The sequence below is a fragment of the Tympanuchus pallidicinctus genome, unplaced genomic scaffold (genome assembly GCF_026119805.1).
Source record: "Tympanuchus pallidicinctus isolate F22 unplaced genomic scaffold, pur_lepc_1.0 scaffold22, whole genome shotgun sequence".
In the NCBI taxonomy this organism is placed as follows: Eukaryota; Metazoa; Chordata; class Aves; order Galliformes; family Phasianidae; genus Tympanuchus; species Tympanuchus pallidicinctus.
The window spans coordinates 37,718,414-37,732,985 of record NW_026294739.1 but is presented as its reverse complement, the minus strand read 5'-3'; the positions used below and the strand labels follow the sequence as shown (position 1 = coordinate 37,732,985).

The 14,572-nt window shown below is 36.6% G+C and overlaps 1 protein-coding gene across 8 annotated transcripts in view; it reads left to right on the top strand.

The window, feature by feature from the left end:
* The window catches only part of TOX3 (TOX high mobility group box family member 3), a 241,351-nt gene that overhangs the window by 200,857 nt on the left and 25,922 nt on the right, over positions 1-14,572 (top strand). For all 8 annotated transcript variants that reach the window (XM_052685225.1, XM_052685228.1, XM_052685226.1 and 5 more), the window contains one exon: positions 12,933-12,998. In XM_052685225.1, coding sequence (XP_052541185.1) covers positions 12,954-12,998 — 45 coding nt within the window. In that variant the 5' untranslated portion in view covers positions 12,933-12,953. The remainder of the gene's footprint in view (positions 1-12,932; positions 12,999-14,572) is intronic.

Below are 14,572 nucleotides of genomic sequence, written 5' to 3'. Positions count from 1 at the left end.
TTTTCCGAACAGTTCCCTGTAGCCAAGCAAGTTGTTGCTGAAAATTTGATCATTTGTATGGGTGAATAAATATGTGGTTTCATAATATGCCAGGTTTGTCTTTGTAGCTAGTTTAAGGAATTCCTTCCTCAGCTCTTCATCCACATCCCATATTAAATTGCATTTGCCCCCAAATCCCAATGAGTTCAGTGTGTCGTTTTTGCACTGTGACCTCAGCAGAAGTTGTAAGGGCATAAGCAATGGGTAGTGAATTATAGAGTGAATACCAAATGCACAAGTGGTGAAGGTTTGAAGCATGATGCAACGTAAATGCTTCTTAGAACCCGATATCACTTAACAACACTGCTGTAGGTGCCAGTGCTGATGCTGTGACCAGTAGTCACTGGAATGGCCTTTACTTTGGTTCCCACTGCTGCTGGTAGCTGACATTGAACCCTGCATGTAACTGTTTTATGGAAGCTGGAGATAGGTTGTAAATGTCCTTCATAGTTGTAGATATTGATGACTGTTTAGATGACTTGGGAACTTTTGCTGGTATGAAAGGACTGTGTGAAATTGTCATTTTTCAGATCCTGATAATAAAAAATATTCATGTATGAGGTTGAAGTGCTGTGAGATTAACAAGCTAAATGCCATTTTATGTCTCTGAAGGAGTCAGAGGTTCTGGAACCAGCAGCATGGATTATGCTTCAGAGAGGATGAAGAGAAAAGAAAGGGACTTGTCTTCCCCGAATCTGTATTTATGGAACAGCACATAGGAAGACTGAGTAGAAAGAGAGTGAACATTTGAAAATGCTGGAAGGTTTATATACAGAATGTCAGACTTGCCATATTACAGAGACTGAGTAGTCTTTCAATTTAGCTTTCTTTATATAAAGCAATTAGTGATATGTCTCTATAAGGAGTGTAATAGATGCATATTCACTCCTCCCCTTTCACACATGCGTGGTTAAATACTGCAACAGGGCAGAAATTTTTCCCTTTCCCAGAAGATGATATATGTTAACGTGAAAATCAATAGACCTTGATTGAGATTACAACTAACTTCATAGATACAGTTAGACTTCAAACTAAATCTAAATCTGATGCTTTTAAATTCAACTAAGAAGTATCCAACTTCTTTCACATCTTTAGTGTGAACAGCATAAGACGCAGCAATGTCTCAGTCCGCTAAACTAGGAGAATATTTTCGGAGCATGAGTTGTGAGCTGTGGAAAAACTCAGAGGAAGAATTGCCACCGTATTCTGGTCTCTTACACTTCAAGAAAAGAAACTCAGAAATTGCATGCGTCAAAATTCAGGCTTGCTTATATCAAAATACGACAGAGAGCATCTAAATATTCAGGAGAGCTTTTATTACCATTTTTAGTTTTATGTTAAAAGACTGTTTTTTTTCTGGCATCTGAAAACGATGAGGAGAAATTACATTATACTGATGCCTGGTGTGATTTTTAATGTGTGCTTTAATTCTCATGCTAATTAGTGGTTAGCACATTGAAATAGTGGTGCTGAACATCACCTGAAGCATGGCAAGGCTTAGTTTGTGGGGTGCATTTGTGAAGAGATTGGGCTGGCTGCAGCTGGAGTTTTCAGAACTGACAGTAGTCTTCTTACTATATATTTGTAATATTTCAACGTTGAGGTTTTCATGTTTGTGTTTTTTGCTTTGTCTGTTTTTATTGTTACCTGGAGTGGAGGCTTTGAGTGAACCTTCCATCATTTTGCTACATGTGAATGGAGTTTGCAGCACATTCTATGTCCTCATCTCTACAGAACCTTGGGGGCTGCAATCAATATCCAAAGTAATTTCTGTGCCCATTTGAAAGAAGAAATTCAGTGACCCAATTAAGAGAGGAAAATGCTAGACTTCAGTAATGGATGAAAATGCAATTAAAGTAGGTTACTCACCTACAAAATAACTTTCTACTGCCCAAAACATTGCCTTTAGGATGGAACAGTGCAGTGGGAAGCTAAAAATAGATAAATTAAGCCTGATTAGTCTCAGTGGCATAAATAGGAGTACAAGCTAGCATGAGGGATTATTCCACTCTTAAATTTAATTCTCCTTTACTGCTATTGCAGAATATTGCATCCAATTCAATCTTGCATGTTTAAATAAAGTTAGTTGTTGCTGAAGACTCTCCAGAGGCCTTCCTGCTGTGGGATTTGTAATCCAACCCCAGCTGAAAACCACAGAGAAATCCACTAGGTTTGAGGTTGATGGAAGATAAAGAAATAGGAGAAAGCAATACTATGTGCCTGTTTCAAACAACTATTTACTTCTATATTATATTGACATTTATTCAAAACTGGAAAACCTGTTCACCTGAGCAGAATTCCTAAACCTTTTGCCTGCCACTCAGCTTCTCGTACAACCGCTTTGTGCCTGCTCTTATGGGATTATCATAGGAAATCCCTGGGCCTCATCTGTGCTTTCCCATTGAAGGGCATTTCTTTCTGCATGCTGCAGCTCAGAGCAGTAACAGCCCCACCAGCTTTAGCACAGCTTGGTCTGGGGGGTGCAAGCAGCTGAGTTATCTCTGAGCAAAGCTTCATGAGTGAGAACAATTTGGTGTCTCGCTGGTCTGCCCGGTGAATGGAGGAGGATTTGTGTAATTATTATTTTATTATGTGTTTTTCGCTTTGCTTTTTCCTGCGTCTACTTGTGAGATGATTCTTAATTTATGAGGTTTACAAAACAAGAATCATAACTTTTTTGGTGTTTGGGAAATGTCTGCTGTGTAAAGAATGCTTTGGAAATCAGCATTAAGTAACCAAGTGAGAAACTTCCCATACAAAGCATATGAGGGGACAAAGAAACCAAGTATATACCTCCTATGCTGCTCACAAGCCCATCTTGATTGGGAGTGACGATCTTTGACTGCAGCCCTGGAGCTGGTGTGTTTCTGGGTGTCTTTTCTCCAGTTCTTATTCAGACGTGTGTAATCAGAGCAGAGTCCTTGAACTAGATGATATTGCTTTGTACAGATTTCCATATAATGAAGCAAAATTAATTCAGTCTTTTAAAAATGTCATTTTTTAATTTGATTATGGTTATATTTTCTAAAGTGGGGAGTGTTTAATCTCAGAAAAAATCACTTGAACCGGTGGTATCAACATGGCTGCTAGCTGAGATATTTAAGAATTCATGCATGCATTGACTTTAGCCTGAAAGTGTCTCAACTAATCCTCCATTATGATTATAATAAAATGTCTACATCTGCCTTACCCTTTCTTTATCAATTTTATATTTAAAACCTGATATAATTTGCTAGTGTAGTAGAGCTGAATCACAGTCTAGAATGGAATTTACAATTTTCGCTAGAGTGAGTGAAATTTGATATAAGATTCTAAGAAAAGCTACTTATGGCCCAATTGCAGTATAATCACATCTCTTTAAATTCGTGTGAGAAAATGTTACAATAATCTTGAATATAGTGATATAAAACTATTTCTTGGGATTCTAAGAATAAAATGCTGTTATTACGTTAAGAAATGCTCAAATTCAATGCTTAGACAGCTTATACGAAATAAATATGGGGGTAGACATGATTAACACCTAAACTGCATGAACTTAATAACTAAAAGAGGAAGGTGAAACAGAAATATATTTTGACAAAAAACAGGTCTGTGTTTGTACATTTTCTCCCATCTCAAAGTACAATAATATCCTTACAGTAGTTAAAAACAAACTTTTGGGTACAAAAGGAGACTGAAATGATGTAGGGTTGTCTCGTCCCTGCTGGGAAGACTCAAAAAACCCCTGATGCTGACCCTGGTGTATGGAACCATGGTAGATTTTGGGCCCATGTGTGCTGGTGGGCTGCTGTTGCTGAGCAGGACATGAGATAGACTGTAGGGGCAGTCCCAAAATCATGTCCACGGATTTGGTCCTGGCAAGCTGTTTTATCCGTGTGTGCATGTTAACGCCATTTTGAGAGGCTGTTGATCTCCTTCTGTTTGGTAAATGTCATGGAGAATAGAGACATTTCCAGCCTCTCACAGGGCCATGGAAAGGGGTCATTTGTGCTTTATCCTTCCAGTGTTTTTTTTAAAGCAGCTGTGGAAAAAAATGTAATTTAACTGCTATCTGTCCTCTGATGTTATCAGAAATAAGATCTTATGCATAATGTGAGCTGTTTAGGTAATGATTGTGACTCATAAAATACGTATATTAAATAGATGCTATGAAGCTGCTTATTTTATGAGGCCTTTTTCATGTAGAATCTAAATTGCTACAAAGTTGTTTAAAAAAAAAAAAAAAAAGGCAAGAGTGAAATCCCTATGAGTAAGTTCTTTATGCATTTTAGCAAAATATGATTTCCGTGGCATTTACATCTAATCTGGTTTATTCCAGCAACACCTCTGTGCCTCATCAAAGTGATCATCAACATCATTTCATGATTTGTAACACAAGCAACTCTAGAGTAAAAAACAAAGAAAGAAAATGTTCTTTAAATACTTAAATAATTTTTAACTAATACTTAAAATTGTAGAGTCCTCTCCTTGGCTTTCTAACTAATTGTATTTATCTTAACATTTGATATTTCATATTTTAACCTTCAGTTAGCAAGAGAGCATAGTGATAGAGGCTGCACATCAAAATTCCTTGAACTAGCATCTGTAGATCTTGTGGAGCTCTTTTTTTTGTTTTTGTGGGAAACTTAGTGTATTGGTCTGAATTTAATAATTCGCCTTTTATAGAGGAAAAATAGTCTTAATATATATGTAGGTGGATGCACAAAAATGCCTAGAATACATGTTCAGTTCTCAGTTTTAGTACCTTTGAAGCCAAGAGGGTAGAATGGAAAACACATCCTTGTCTACAATTTGCAAACATGGTAAATTGAAACTCTTTGTACATATGGTAGCAAAGCATTTGGTAGATTGGTCTTGGAGAGAAATTTCATGATTCATACTAATTTTAAAACACTTTATTTTTGTATGAATGTCAGGACCAGTACTGCACTTTAGATCACCTTTTAAAATTTATACATTTAAATACAGAATAAGTAGCGTTAGGAATCTGGCATACATGGAATTGCTTTGACTGTCAGTCAGCAGAATAATAATACCGTGTATATTCATATAAAGTTACTTCTTGCATATAAAAACATTTATTGCCTGTATCTTTCTTAAGAGATCTGAAAATGTCTAGCACGAGACCATTAAATATTCCTTTCATTACTGTTCCTTAGATTGCTCAGTATCACACTTGGCAAAATATCATTCAGTTACTGCTTTTGGCCATGGAATTCACTGAAGGAGTTCATATTAAAGAGTTTAGCTGGAATTGGAGAGATTAAGACAGTGCTTTTTACTGTTATTGTTGAAGTTTTTATTTGTTGGCTGAAAGCTTTTAAAGTAATTTCAAATATTTTCCTTCTAATTGCTTTCTGAAAACTTTTAAATCTGTGCTATTTGCAAACAATGTGTCTGAGGGAGATTTGAGGATATATGAATAAAATATCAATGTCTGTTTTCTTTAGGATCTTACTCAAGTGTTTTATTTGCTGAGGTTCTTTTTTTTTTGGCTATAAGCAATCAGTAAAAGCGTGTGTATACATGCATATGTATATACATAGGCACATCTATATGAAAATTAGTGTGGCAGATGTTTAACACTCAGAAGTAGCAATCCGAGTGGTTGCCTGAATTAAAGGCATTTAAGATTTTAAATATCAGAAGGCTGCCAAATATATGATTGTACAATAATTAATGAACCCTAATTATTCCTATTAACTTGCATGAAATGAACAACTAATTTGCTTAAAATTCAGAGATGTGATTGCAAAACTGGATATTTAAATACGCTTATTTTAATATTTTATGCTTGCTGGCCAGTTTCTCAACAGCGATATGGTTTTAAGCAAATAAATCTTCTGGAGCCATTGTAAGAACTCGTTTCAGTGGGGCCTGAATTTCCCCCTCATTACAGAACCTCGATCAAAGGTGAGGATCCTAATACAGTGTTGTAGAGAATCCTTAGGAGGATTTTCTAAATCCTGGAAAAAAATGGTAAAAATAACCATGGTGCAGTAAGTTGTGGTGGGTGAAGCCTGCAAAGCCAATACATTCCAGGTAGTTTTTTTGCAGATGTACTAAGAGATTTCCTAAAAAATTAGTAGTAGAACCTAGCAGAAAATGAATCTACTTTCAGAAGATATCTTTCCCTGAAAACATGCAGAATGTTGTAATCTGCCTCAGGAAGCTGATTTCTATTGTGCTATCCTATAACAATATATCATAAATTTGTTGTAGGAATTGGAATGGAAAGGTTCAATTATGAATCTTGCATATTAAGCAGTACGCTCAACATGAAATTAATCAAAACCAGTATCTTTTGATGACAAATGTGTTGTGTCTGTGCTTATGTAAATACCCTACACGTACACAAGTATAGTGGTTTGAATGTCAGTGGAGGTGGATTCCAATATCTGTTTGATGATGTTTGGACAAAAGCCATCCCAAATGGAGAGCACTTTGGCTGCATCTGGTCAAACTGTCCATCTCTTCTGAACTCAGTGAATCAGTGCCTAAACTCCAAAAGCTACTTGTTGGTGGTGGTAAACAATACTTTTTGCAGTTGGCAAAGAATGGCGTTTCTTCAAAACTGTTAGAACCATGCCTGGGAAGCACAAAAACTTCTCAGGGTAGCTCTGTAGCGTCAAAATTGAGGACATCATTTTGCATTCCTTTTGAGATAAAATTTGTCCTTTATCTATGTACAAGGCTTACATTTCAAGTTTTGAAATATGCTTTTATGAGTATAAATCCCTAACAAATGTAGTGATATTACGTCTGTGAACCAGCTACTAAAATCTGCTTCCTAGCTTCTAGTAGCAAAAATAAAATAGATACTTGTATTTTATAAAATAATATGAATGCCACCTACTGCTTCTGAAGTATTGAAACTGTCAAGAAGTAGTTGCTCTTCCAGAGAAGAACACACTGCTCCTGCTATGAGCACATCTTACTTAAAAGTAGAGCCTCTACAGAGATTAGCTGGATATCCATCTGGAATAGAAATGTAATTTTTACTTTCACTAAGAAAATAAATTGTGTTTCCTGATGAGAAGAAACATTTAATGTAATATATCTGATGATACAAGGTACTAGTGAAATAATAATAAACCTCTCCCAAAACCTATTCCCACCCCACCTACTTCTGTTACCAAACTAATTTTAGTGTATACTGTTTTGTTTGGAGTAATCAGGCTGAAGTAGCTTTAGTCCAGCTTCTCATCTTTTAATTACAGACAGTTTATTGTCTATGCTGTCCCACTTTCTGCATGGTTCCCCACCAGTCAGCTAGACTTAGCAATCTCCATTAATTTAATTTGGCATTTCATTCAATCAGACAGGCTGTGAACATGATTTTTTTTTTTTTTTTTTTAAATAACACAATGCTCATTCTTAATTGATGTCCTTATCAGGCATTGTATTTGCCAGAGCTGTAATTATTGGTTGGGCAGCAAAATCAAATCTGCCCAAATGCAGTGAAGATGTTCTCCAGTGAAATTATTAAGATACAGTACTTAGACCTGCAAAGTAATTTAGTTTTGGTCTGTAATTACATCTTTTGGGATCGTTATCTTTCTTTTTACTCATAAGGATTGTGCAACCTCAGAGGAATTATTTTGCCAGATATGAAGATAGAACTGAGATCTTTGCCATAATGTGTGTTTGTGCAAGTGGATATTATTCTATATATAACATATGAGCATGTTCACACTATAGAAGAATGATTTTGCTAATGTTCTTATTTAAAAAAAGATATGGTTTCTAATCTAGTTACAGAACTACTGGAACTGTGATCAGCTGAGGATGCTGTTTTCCATAAGTAGTAAATTGACATTAGAAATGATAGAATTTGGTGGTTATGCAACTACCTGAAGCACGTACACAAGTGCACTTGTAATGCTCTGACATGACAGAACTAACTTAGCACTACTTTGCAGGCAGAAGTTCAGCATCAAGCCAGTCAGAATTCTTGTCTGAAGATACTATGGAGTATCTGAGCTGAGAAACTTAAAATGTATGCTTTGATGAAAATTAACCAGTAATTGTGAAAGGACTCTTAGAGTGATGAGGAGGGAGAGGAGAATTCTGTAGTCATTTCCAATGAATCTTTTATTTATTCTCAGATTAATGATATATAATCTTTGTGTACAGAATTGCAATCATTCTGTTTAAGCCAAATGTCAGTTTCTTGGTATATTCTGAGAAGATGACAAAACGTGTGCAGTTTTTCAATACTTGTTTTGTTTGATATTTTTCATTTGGAACATTTATTCACATTCCATAGTTTCACTTTTATTCTGTGCTGGAACAGTAACTTACCCAATCCTATCCTCTCTTTTTTTCTTGCATTGCTAAATTAACCAGCATTATTATTAAAGGACTTATTTAAAAAACCTAATGTGGTTTGCCTGATGAATCTTATTTTACTCTTTAGCATAAAATATTTATAATTTATATTTATAATTTATAAAAATTCTTGTTTGTTCCATTGAGATGCTCAGAGAAAAATCTGGGTAGCTGTATGCCTAATTTTATGTTCCTTAAATATGTCTCCAATTACCCTTGTTTTGCCAATGAATAGTGGATATGAGCTGCAATGCTTTTCAGATTAGAGTTGCATCACAATTAGGTTGACTTAAAGATAGAAATGTCCACAGTTCTAACAAAAAAACTTCAATTAAAATCAGTAGCAAAGTTCCCATAAAATTTATATGTTCAAAATTATACTGTGTCCAGAACAACTTCATAACTAATAACTTTCAGTCTTTATACTTATGTGTATTATGTTTTCATGGTGTAAACTTTCATTCTGCTTATTTCTTGCTGTGGCTTTTGACTCATCAGAGCTGCAAAAGAACTCAAGGAGTGGTTCATATTTAATCTTTTGGGATTTTTCTGAAGTTTTAGTGGTTTTTTTGTTGCTGTTGTTTTAGGAATTCAAACTCCCTGGCTATTTAGTGACTGATTTGTATCCCCAGCTGTCAAGATTTATTTAATGAAGCCAACCATGTCACACTTCTTAGAACATCAGTTCCTTGATTTATGTGAATTTGTTTGTTTTGGTGCTTTCAGAACCCAACAATTTTTAATCTCTGGTAGCTACAAAGGGTGGTTTGGAAGCCCAGTCACGTTTTGATGCACAGTTACTGTAATGTCTGGCCTACTTTTGGTCTTTGAAAATATGTAGTTTGCAGAAGTGCAATGATACGGTTTTGAAAGTCTAGGCAGGAGCTGATTTGGTCTTCCTTAGGGCATGCACTGGGGAAAGATAGAGGGTATGTCACACGTATGTCATAAGTGTATGTCATTACATATACAGACCCTTTCTACAAAAGAGCATTAAGCCTACATGTTGGGCTTTAGGTTGAGTAGTCATGGCTAAGAGAAGAGCATCAACGAACTATTTTAGAAACAATCAGTTTTCTTGACATTCTTTATACAAGGTGTTAGTAAGCAAACGCCCAGCCCTCCGACAGTATTCTTCTCAGTGCCTGTGGAGTGCAGCAGGGCCACTTCAAGGGCCCTTGTAGCAGAAGAGTAGAGAACTGAACTGTCATACTTTACGTGCAATAATTTGCATGAAGAATGTAAGCTGTGTTTCACATTAAGTTCAGAAGAGGTTTTGTTTGTTTGCAGTCCGTTCTGTAAAATCAACATATGTGTATGGATGGTTTCCATTGATTTGCCGTGACAATAAGATATGAGACTCAAGCTTAATGTTTCTTGAACCTTAAGATGGGGTTTGTTCAGTTCCTAGAATCAAAGGAAACAAGTAGTGTTGTAGTGTTTGCTTTGATTGACATTGCAGATATTGCTTGAAAGGCAACAACTATTTTTGTAAAAAAAAACACAACACACTGGTGTTGACAAAGGAAGCTGGAAAGTTCCTATTCCTTTGTGGTTACAGAACTGAGTGCTCTGAGATATTTAGATGCTAAAAGTTTATGCAAAACCTTGCTCATAGCTATGGCTAACTCATTTGCAAAGCGTCACAAAGCCAGCATGAAACAAAAAGATAGCTGAACTAGGTGCTGCATCTGAGTCTTGCTCTGACCCAGGGAAACACAGGAGGTGGAGGTGGGACCCCACAGGGCTGTACCTGGGCAGACACAATTGCCAGATCTGACCCTTTAATTTGAATGCCCGCTGTCAAGTGGAGGGATGCTCTGTCATGTTTATGAGGGGTCTGGGCAAGTGATCGGCCAGAAACTAAAGGAGAAAAGCATTGATTGTAACAAGAGTCATTTTACAGAAAACATCTTTCCCAAATTATTTTACTAAAATAGACAAGAACCCCTTGTTCTATTTAGAATGATTTATAACTGTTCCCCACTGATCACAAAGCGTTTCTAAATTAAAAGCCATTAATTATAGCCTTATATAGATACAAAGATATGCAAGAAGTGCTTTGTAATTCCAGCTCTGCACTTCAGGTGAGAGCTTTTTAAATTACTTGGACCATTGGAGCCACCTGCTTGACTAAATGCTGAGGGCCCTGTGTTTCAGTACTCATCAGTGCATTGCAGTGTTAACATTGTTACTGATTTTTCTCATTTCTCCAGGGCAAATACTAATTAATGGATACAATTCACAGCTGATTAGCTGTAGTTTCTTCAGTAATTACATTCGCAGACTAACTGTTCAGAAGAGGATTTCTAACCCAGTTCTTATTTCACTCTAAGCTTAATTTGTTTTTTGAATTGTTTAGGTCCTTAAGATAATAACCATTTTATTTTCTTTTGTTGTTATAGGTACCATTAGATAATAAGGAATGTTAATCTTAGAAATACTCACTGATAATTGTTGTGTGCCTTAAATGGATTTCTAATTCAGAGAGAAAAAAATAAATTGCAGTGTTTTTTTATCCATATTAACAAAAGCTTAAATGTGTCAGGTTCTGACATCAGTGCTTGAGCCACGTACCACAGAGTCCTAAATATTGTATCCTTATAAGAGCCACAGGGCCACGTAGCTGCAACTTCTAGCTTTGGCAGTCCTCATTATATCATTTACTCTCTCAGTCCTAATAAAATAGAATAGTGTGCATTCACTTTCTCCTATGCATTATTCTTATAAATCATGCTTGGCATTCAAACTGGCAGTAATTGTGATGTGAGGAATGCATGTTGATCAAAATAATGTAGAGTTGTATTATTCAAGGTAAAATTCAGCTGCATTCTCATCTGTGGCACTGGAGGCCCTAGGACTCTAAGCTAATGGAAATAGGATTGGGTTTGTTCCCATTTATTTATCCAGTGTTGCAGCTATATAAGTTTGTTTTACCTGTGCATTTAGGTACAGTTTGAAAAACTGTTATTATTATTATTATTATTATTATTATTATTACTATTATTTTGTTGTCAAAACAACAGCTCTATTGGGACCATTTGAGGTTATTTTTTCATGCAAAACCTTCTTAGTTTGTCTCTAACTGACATGAAAAAAACCTGCCTATCTTGTTGATCCTGGTGTTGAGCTGTAGAATTATGTCTTGGTATCCATGCACGCATCTTTCTGAGCCAAAACAGTAACTTAAAGGTGCAATTTAATTTCATGTTATTTTTTAAAATTCCCTCCCCAGTGATGTCTGAGATTTAAAAGTGGATGACATTATTTGAGTTCCTGTGTAGCTAAGGAAAGCAGAGTTTAAATAGCTGTGAAGCAGCTTACATAATATGTAAACATTTCTGTTTCTTAATGTGATACAAGTTGAAAGATTCAGCACTTGAGAAATGAATTTGGATTTTTATGGGAAATAAACACTCTTGGAAGAGTTGCTCTATGGTCCCCCTCTGTTCCTGAATGCTGCTGGGAGTCTGGCAAGATAAAACGAAAGCCGGTGGAAAAAGTTGCTTTGCAGAAGTCACGAACATGAGAATAAGGAGGTGCTGTGTGCAGACCCGGAGCAGCACTGCAAGGCTGGGCATCGTGGTGGTGATGCTTCGCTTTCACTGGGATCTCTGCAATGTGTGCTGTGCCCAAGACTAGAAACTTGAACGTGTGCTGTCTGTTCCTCAAATCAAATACCTGCCTGCCTTTTGGAAATGCCTTTTATGAGAATAAGCATGCTCAGTGCCAATTAGCCAAATGCTGATAGTCTTTTCCTTTCTGTGCTCAGTCTATAGAAGAAAAAGTACTTATGTTTACTCACAAATGTTCGTACTTCAATGTTGGGTTGAAATGGCTTGATGGCATCTGTTGAGTCCTTCCTGCTCACCCCCATGGGAGCTGCACTGCATGAGTGAGGCACTCAGCACCTCTGCCTTGGGCACGTCTCGGGATCTCAGCATAAAGCAGTTCCTCTGATGGGTGAAGTCTCCTGGCCTTCCAGGTTGTTTGGGAGTGGGAGCTCAACTGGAATGAGTGATGGACAAAGGGGGATTGTTTGGCTATTTAGTTTGTAGATAGAATGGGATTTTAAAAGCAACGTTGCAGATGCTCTTCCCTTTCTTACCTTCATCTCTTTTAATACAGCAGCTACTTCTAGCTACAGCTGTCCACTGTAGCTAGAATCATCAGGATTCTGATGATCAATCAATCAGAATCATCTGCAAAGTACAATTATGTGCATCAGGAAAAGCATTTATTTATTTATTTATTTATTATGGGGAATAGTCCATTAGTAATGAGCACTTGATTTCCAAAGGCATCTGTAGGTCTGTGGGGTGGCCTCGGTACACAGAAGGTCAAAGAAATGCACTTGGAGATCTTTCGTGTACAGGTCTGGGGATGCAGAGAATGTAATAATCACAACACTGTCACATGGAATCTGATTCTGACTTCAGAGGACATGTGCAAAATCACATCTTATCTGTTTGTCTTGTGTTTTTGTATTTTAAAACATTTTTCATGATGGAAAATGAAAATGGTGGCATGCATTAAAATCCAAATATTTATTTTTCTTTCAGTTTGGAAACAATAACAACTACATGAACATGGCAGAGGCAAATAATGCATTTCTTGCTGCAAATGAGGTAGATGTTTTTCTTTTCTTTGTTTTATCTATGCTTATATTCTACTGTGCTTAGATAATTTAACAGACTGTGAATGGGTGAAGAATGAAGGGCTGAATTTCAGTGTGTTTTATGGAGCACAAAATAAAGACTTTAATGAGAAAGAAAATAACCTGACAGCTCTCCATTACTAGTCAATTTAGCTGTCCATAAGGCTGTTACTTACATGGCATGTCAATAGAAACAAATCTGCTTTATGTACAAAAAAAAAATCATAAACAGAAGGAAGCAAATAAACAAGCTTAGTAACAGGCAATCCTAGCTAATGTGTAATTTTTGCTATAGATACAAATATTTTAATTTGGGTTCTTAATAGTCAGCTAAGTTAGAAGAACAAATCTAACTTTGTTCCTGAAGGCTGCATGCTGCATGAGGGAACAGGGCTGGGAACAAACCTGGGCTGGGTAGGGGGAGCTGCCTGGGCTGGGAGCTGAGAGGTGTGCTCAGTAGTTTTGGGTGGGAGATGGGAGGAAGGCATGGCAGCTATGGCCTGCGTGCATTTGTTGTTACAGGGGGGCCCCTTGCAGTCAGCTGATAGTCCATCAACATGCTAATATTGACCCCAGCTCCATACAGAAACACTTTTTGCTCATTGCTAAGAATCAACATCTTTTATTCCAAAGAGTGAAAGGATGGAAAGTGCAGGAGGCATTGCCTTGTAATCTGTGTGTCAATGTAAAGAACACTGTTTTTATATAGCGTGCATCCCATAAATGATCTTCCAGACATAAGAAGAGGTTAAAACCTGGGCAGCAATGACTTCACATGTTGTAAGTGGTAATTCAGTTGCAAGTATTCTCAGAATATTTAAAAAAAAAAAAAGATCTCGGAGAAAATAAGTAGAAGAGTGTAACAATAAATATGAAGATTGGAATTAAGAGTCTTATTTTATGAATCACTTATACAATGGCCACCATCTCTTTTTACCCAGCAAGACTGCTTAGATAAGGGAATATTGTTTGGCACTAGCTCCAGTGTTATTTGTGATAATGAACACAAACCCCATCTGTAATGACAACATGATGTTTCTTTCTGTAGAATTTCTTTCCTACATTTGAATCAAACATTGATGAAAGCTCTGCTGCCAGCAGCTGTTCAGAGACAATTTAATTCCAGCTGTGATAATTCACCGTGTCAGACATTGGCTGTTAAATGTTGATACAACAGTTCTCCAGATTTGCATTTTTATCAAAAGGAACAAATGTTTTGAACATTTCAGTACAGATGGCATTTAAGCATGCACACAGTTTTTGTGTCTGTGTGTTTTTATAAATATTTGAAAAGTTAATAAGTTAAAAAAAAAATGGTAAGATGAATCTCACAAATGTTAGACCTTCTTTTAGGCATAACAGCACCTTTCCGAAATCCTGGATTGCATGCTATGCAGAGCCCTTCTGCTGTCTGAGTGGCCCAGTGATTTGAATTTAAGACTTCTTCACTTAGGGGCTTTCTTTCTTCTTAGAGTACATCTATTTCATCTTCATTCTTAAGTCCTTGATATGTTTTTTAGAAGGGTACACGCATACTTGGAAAAG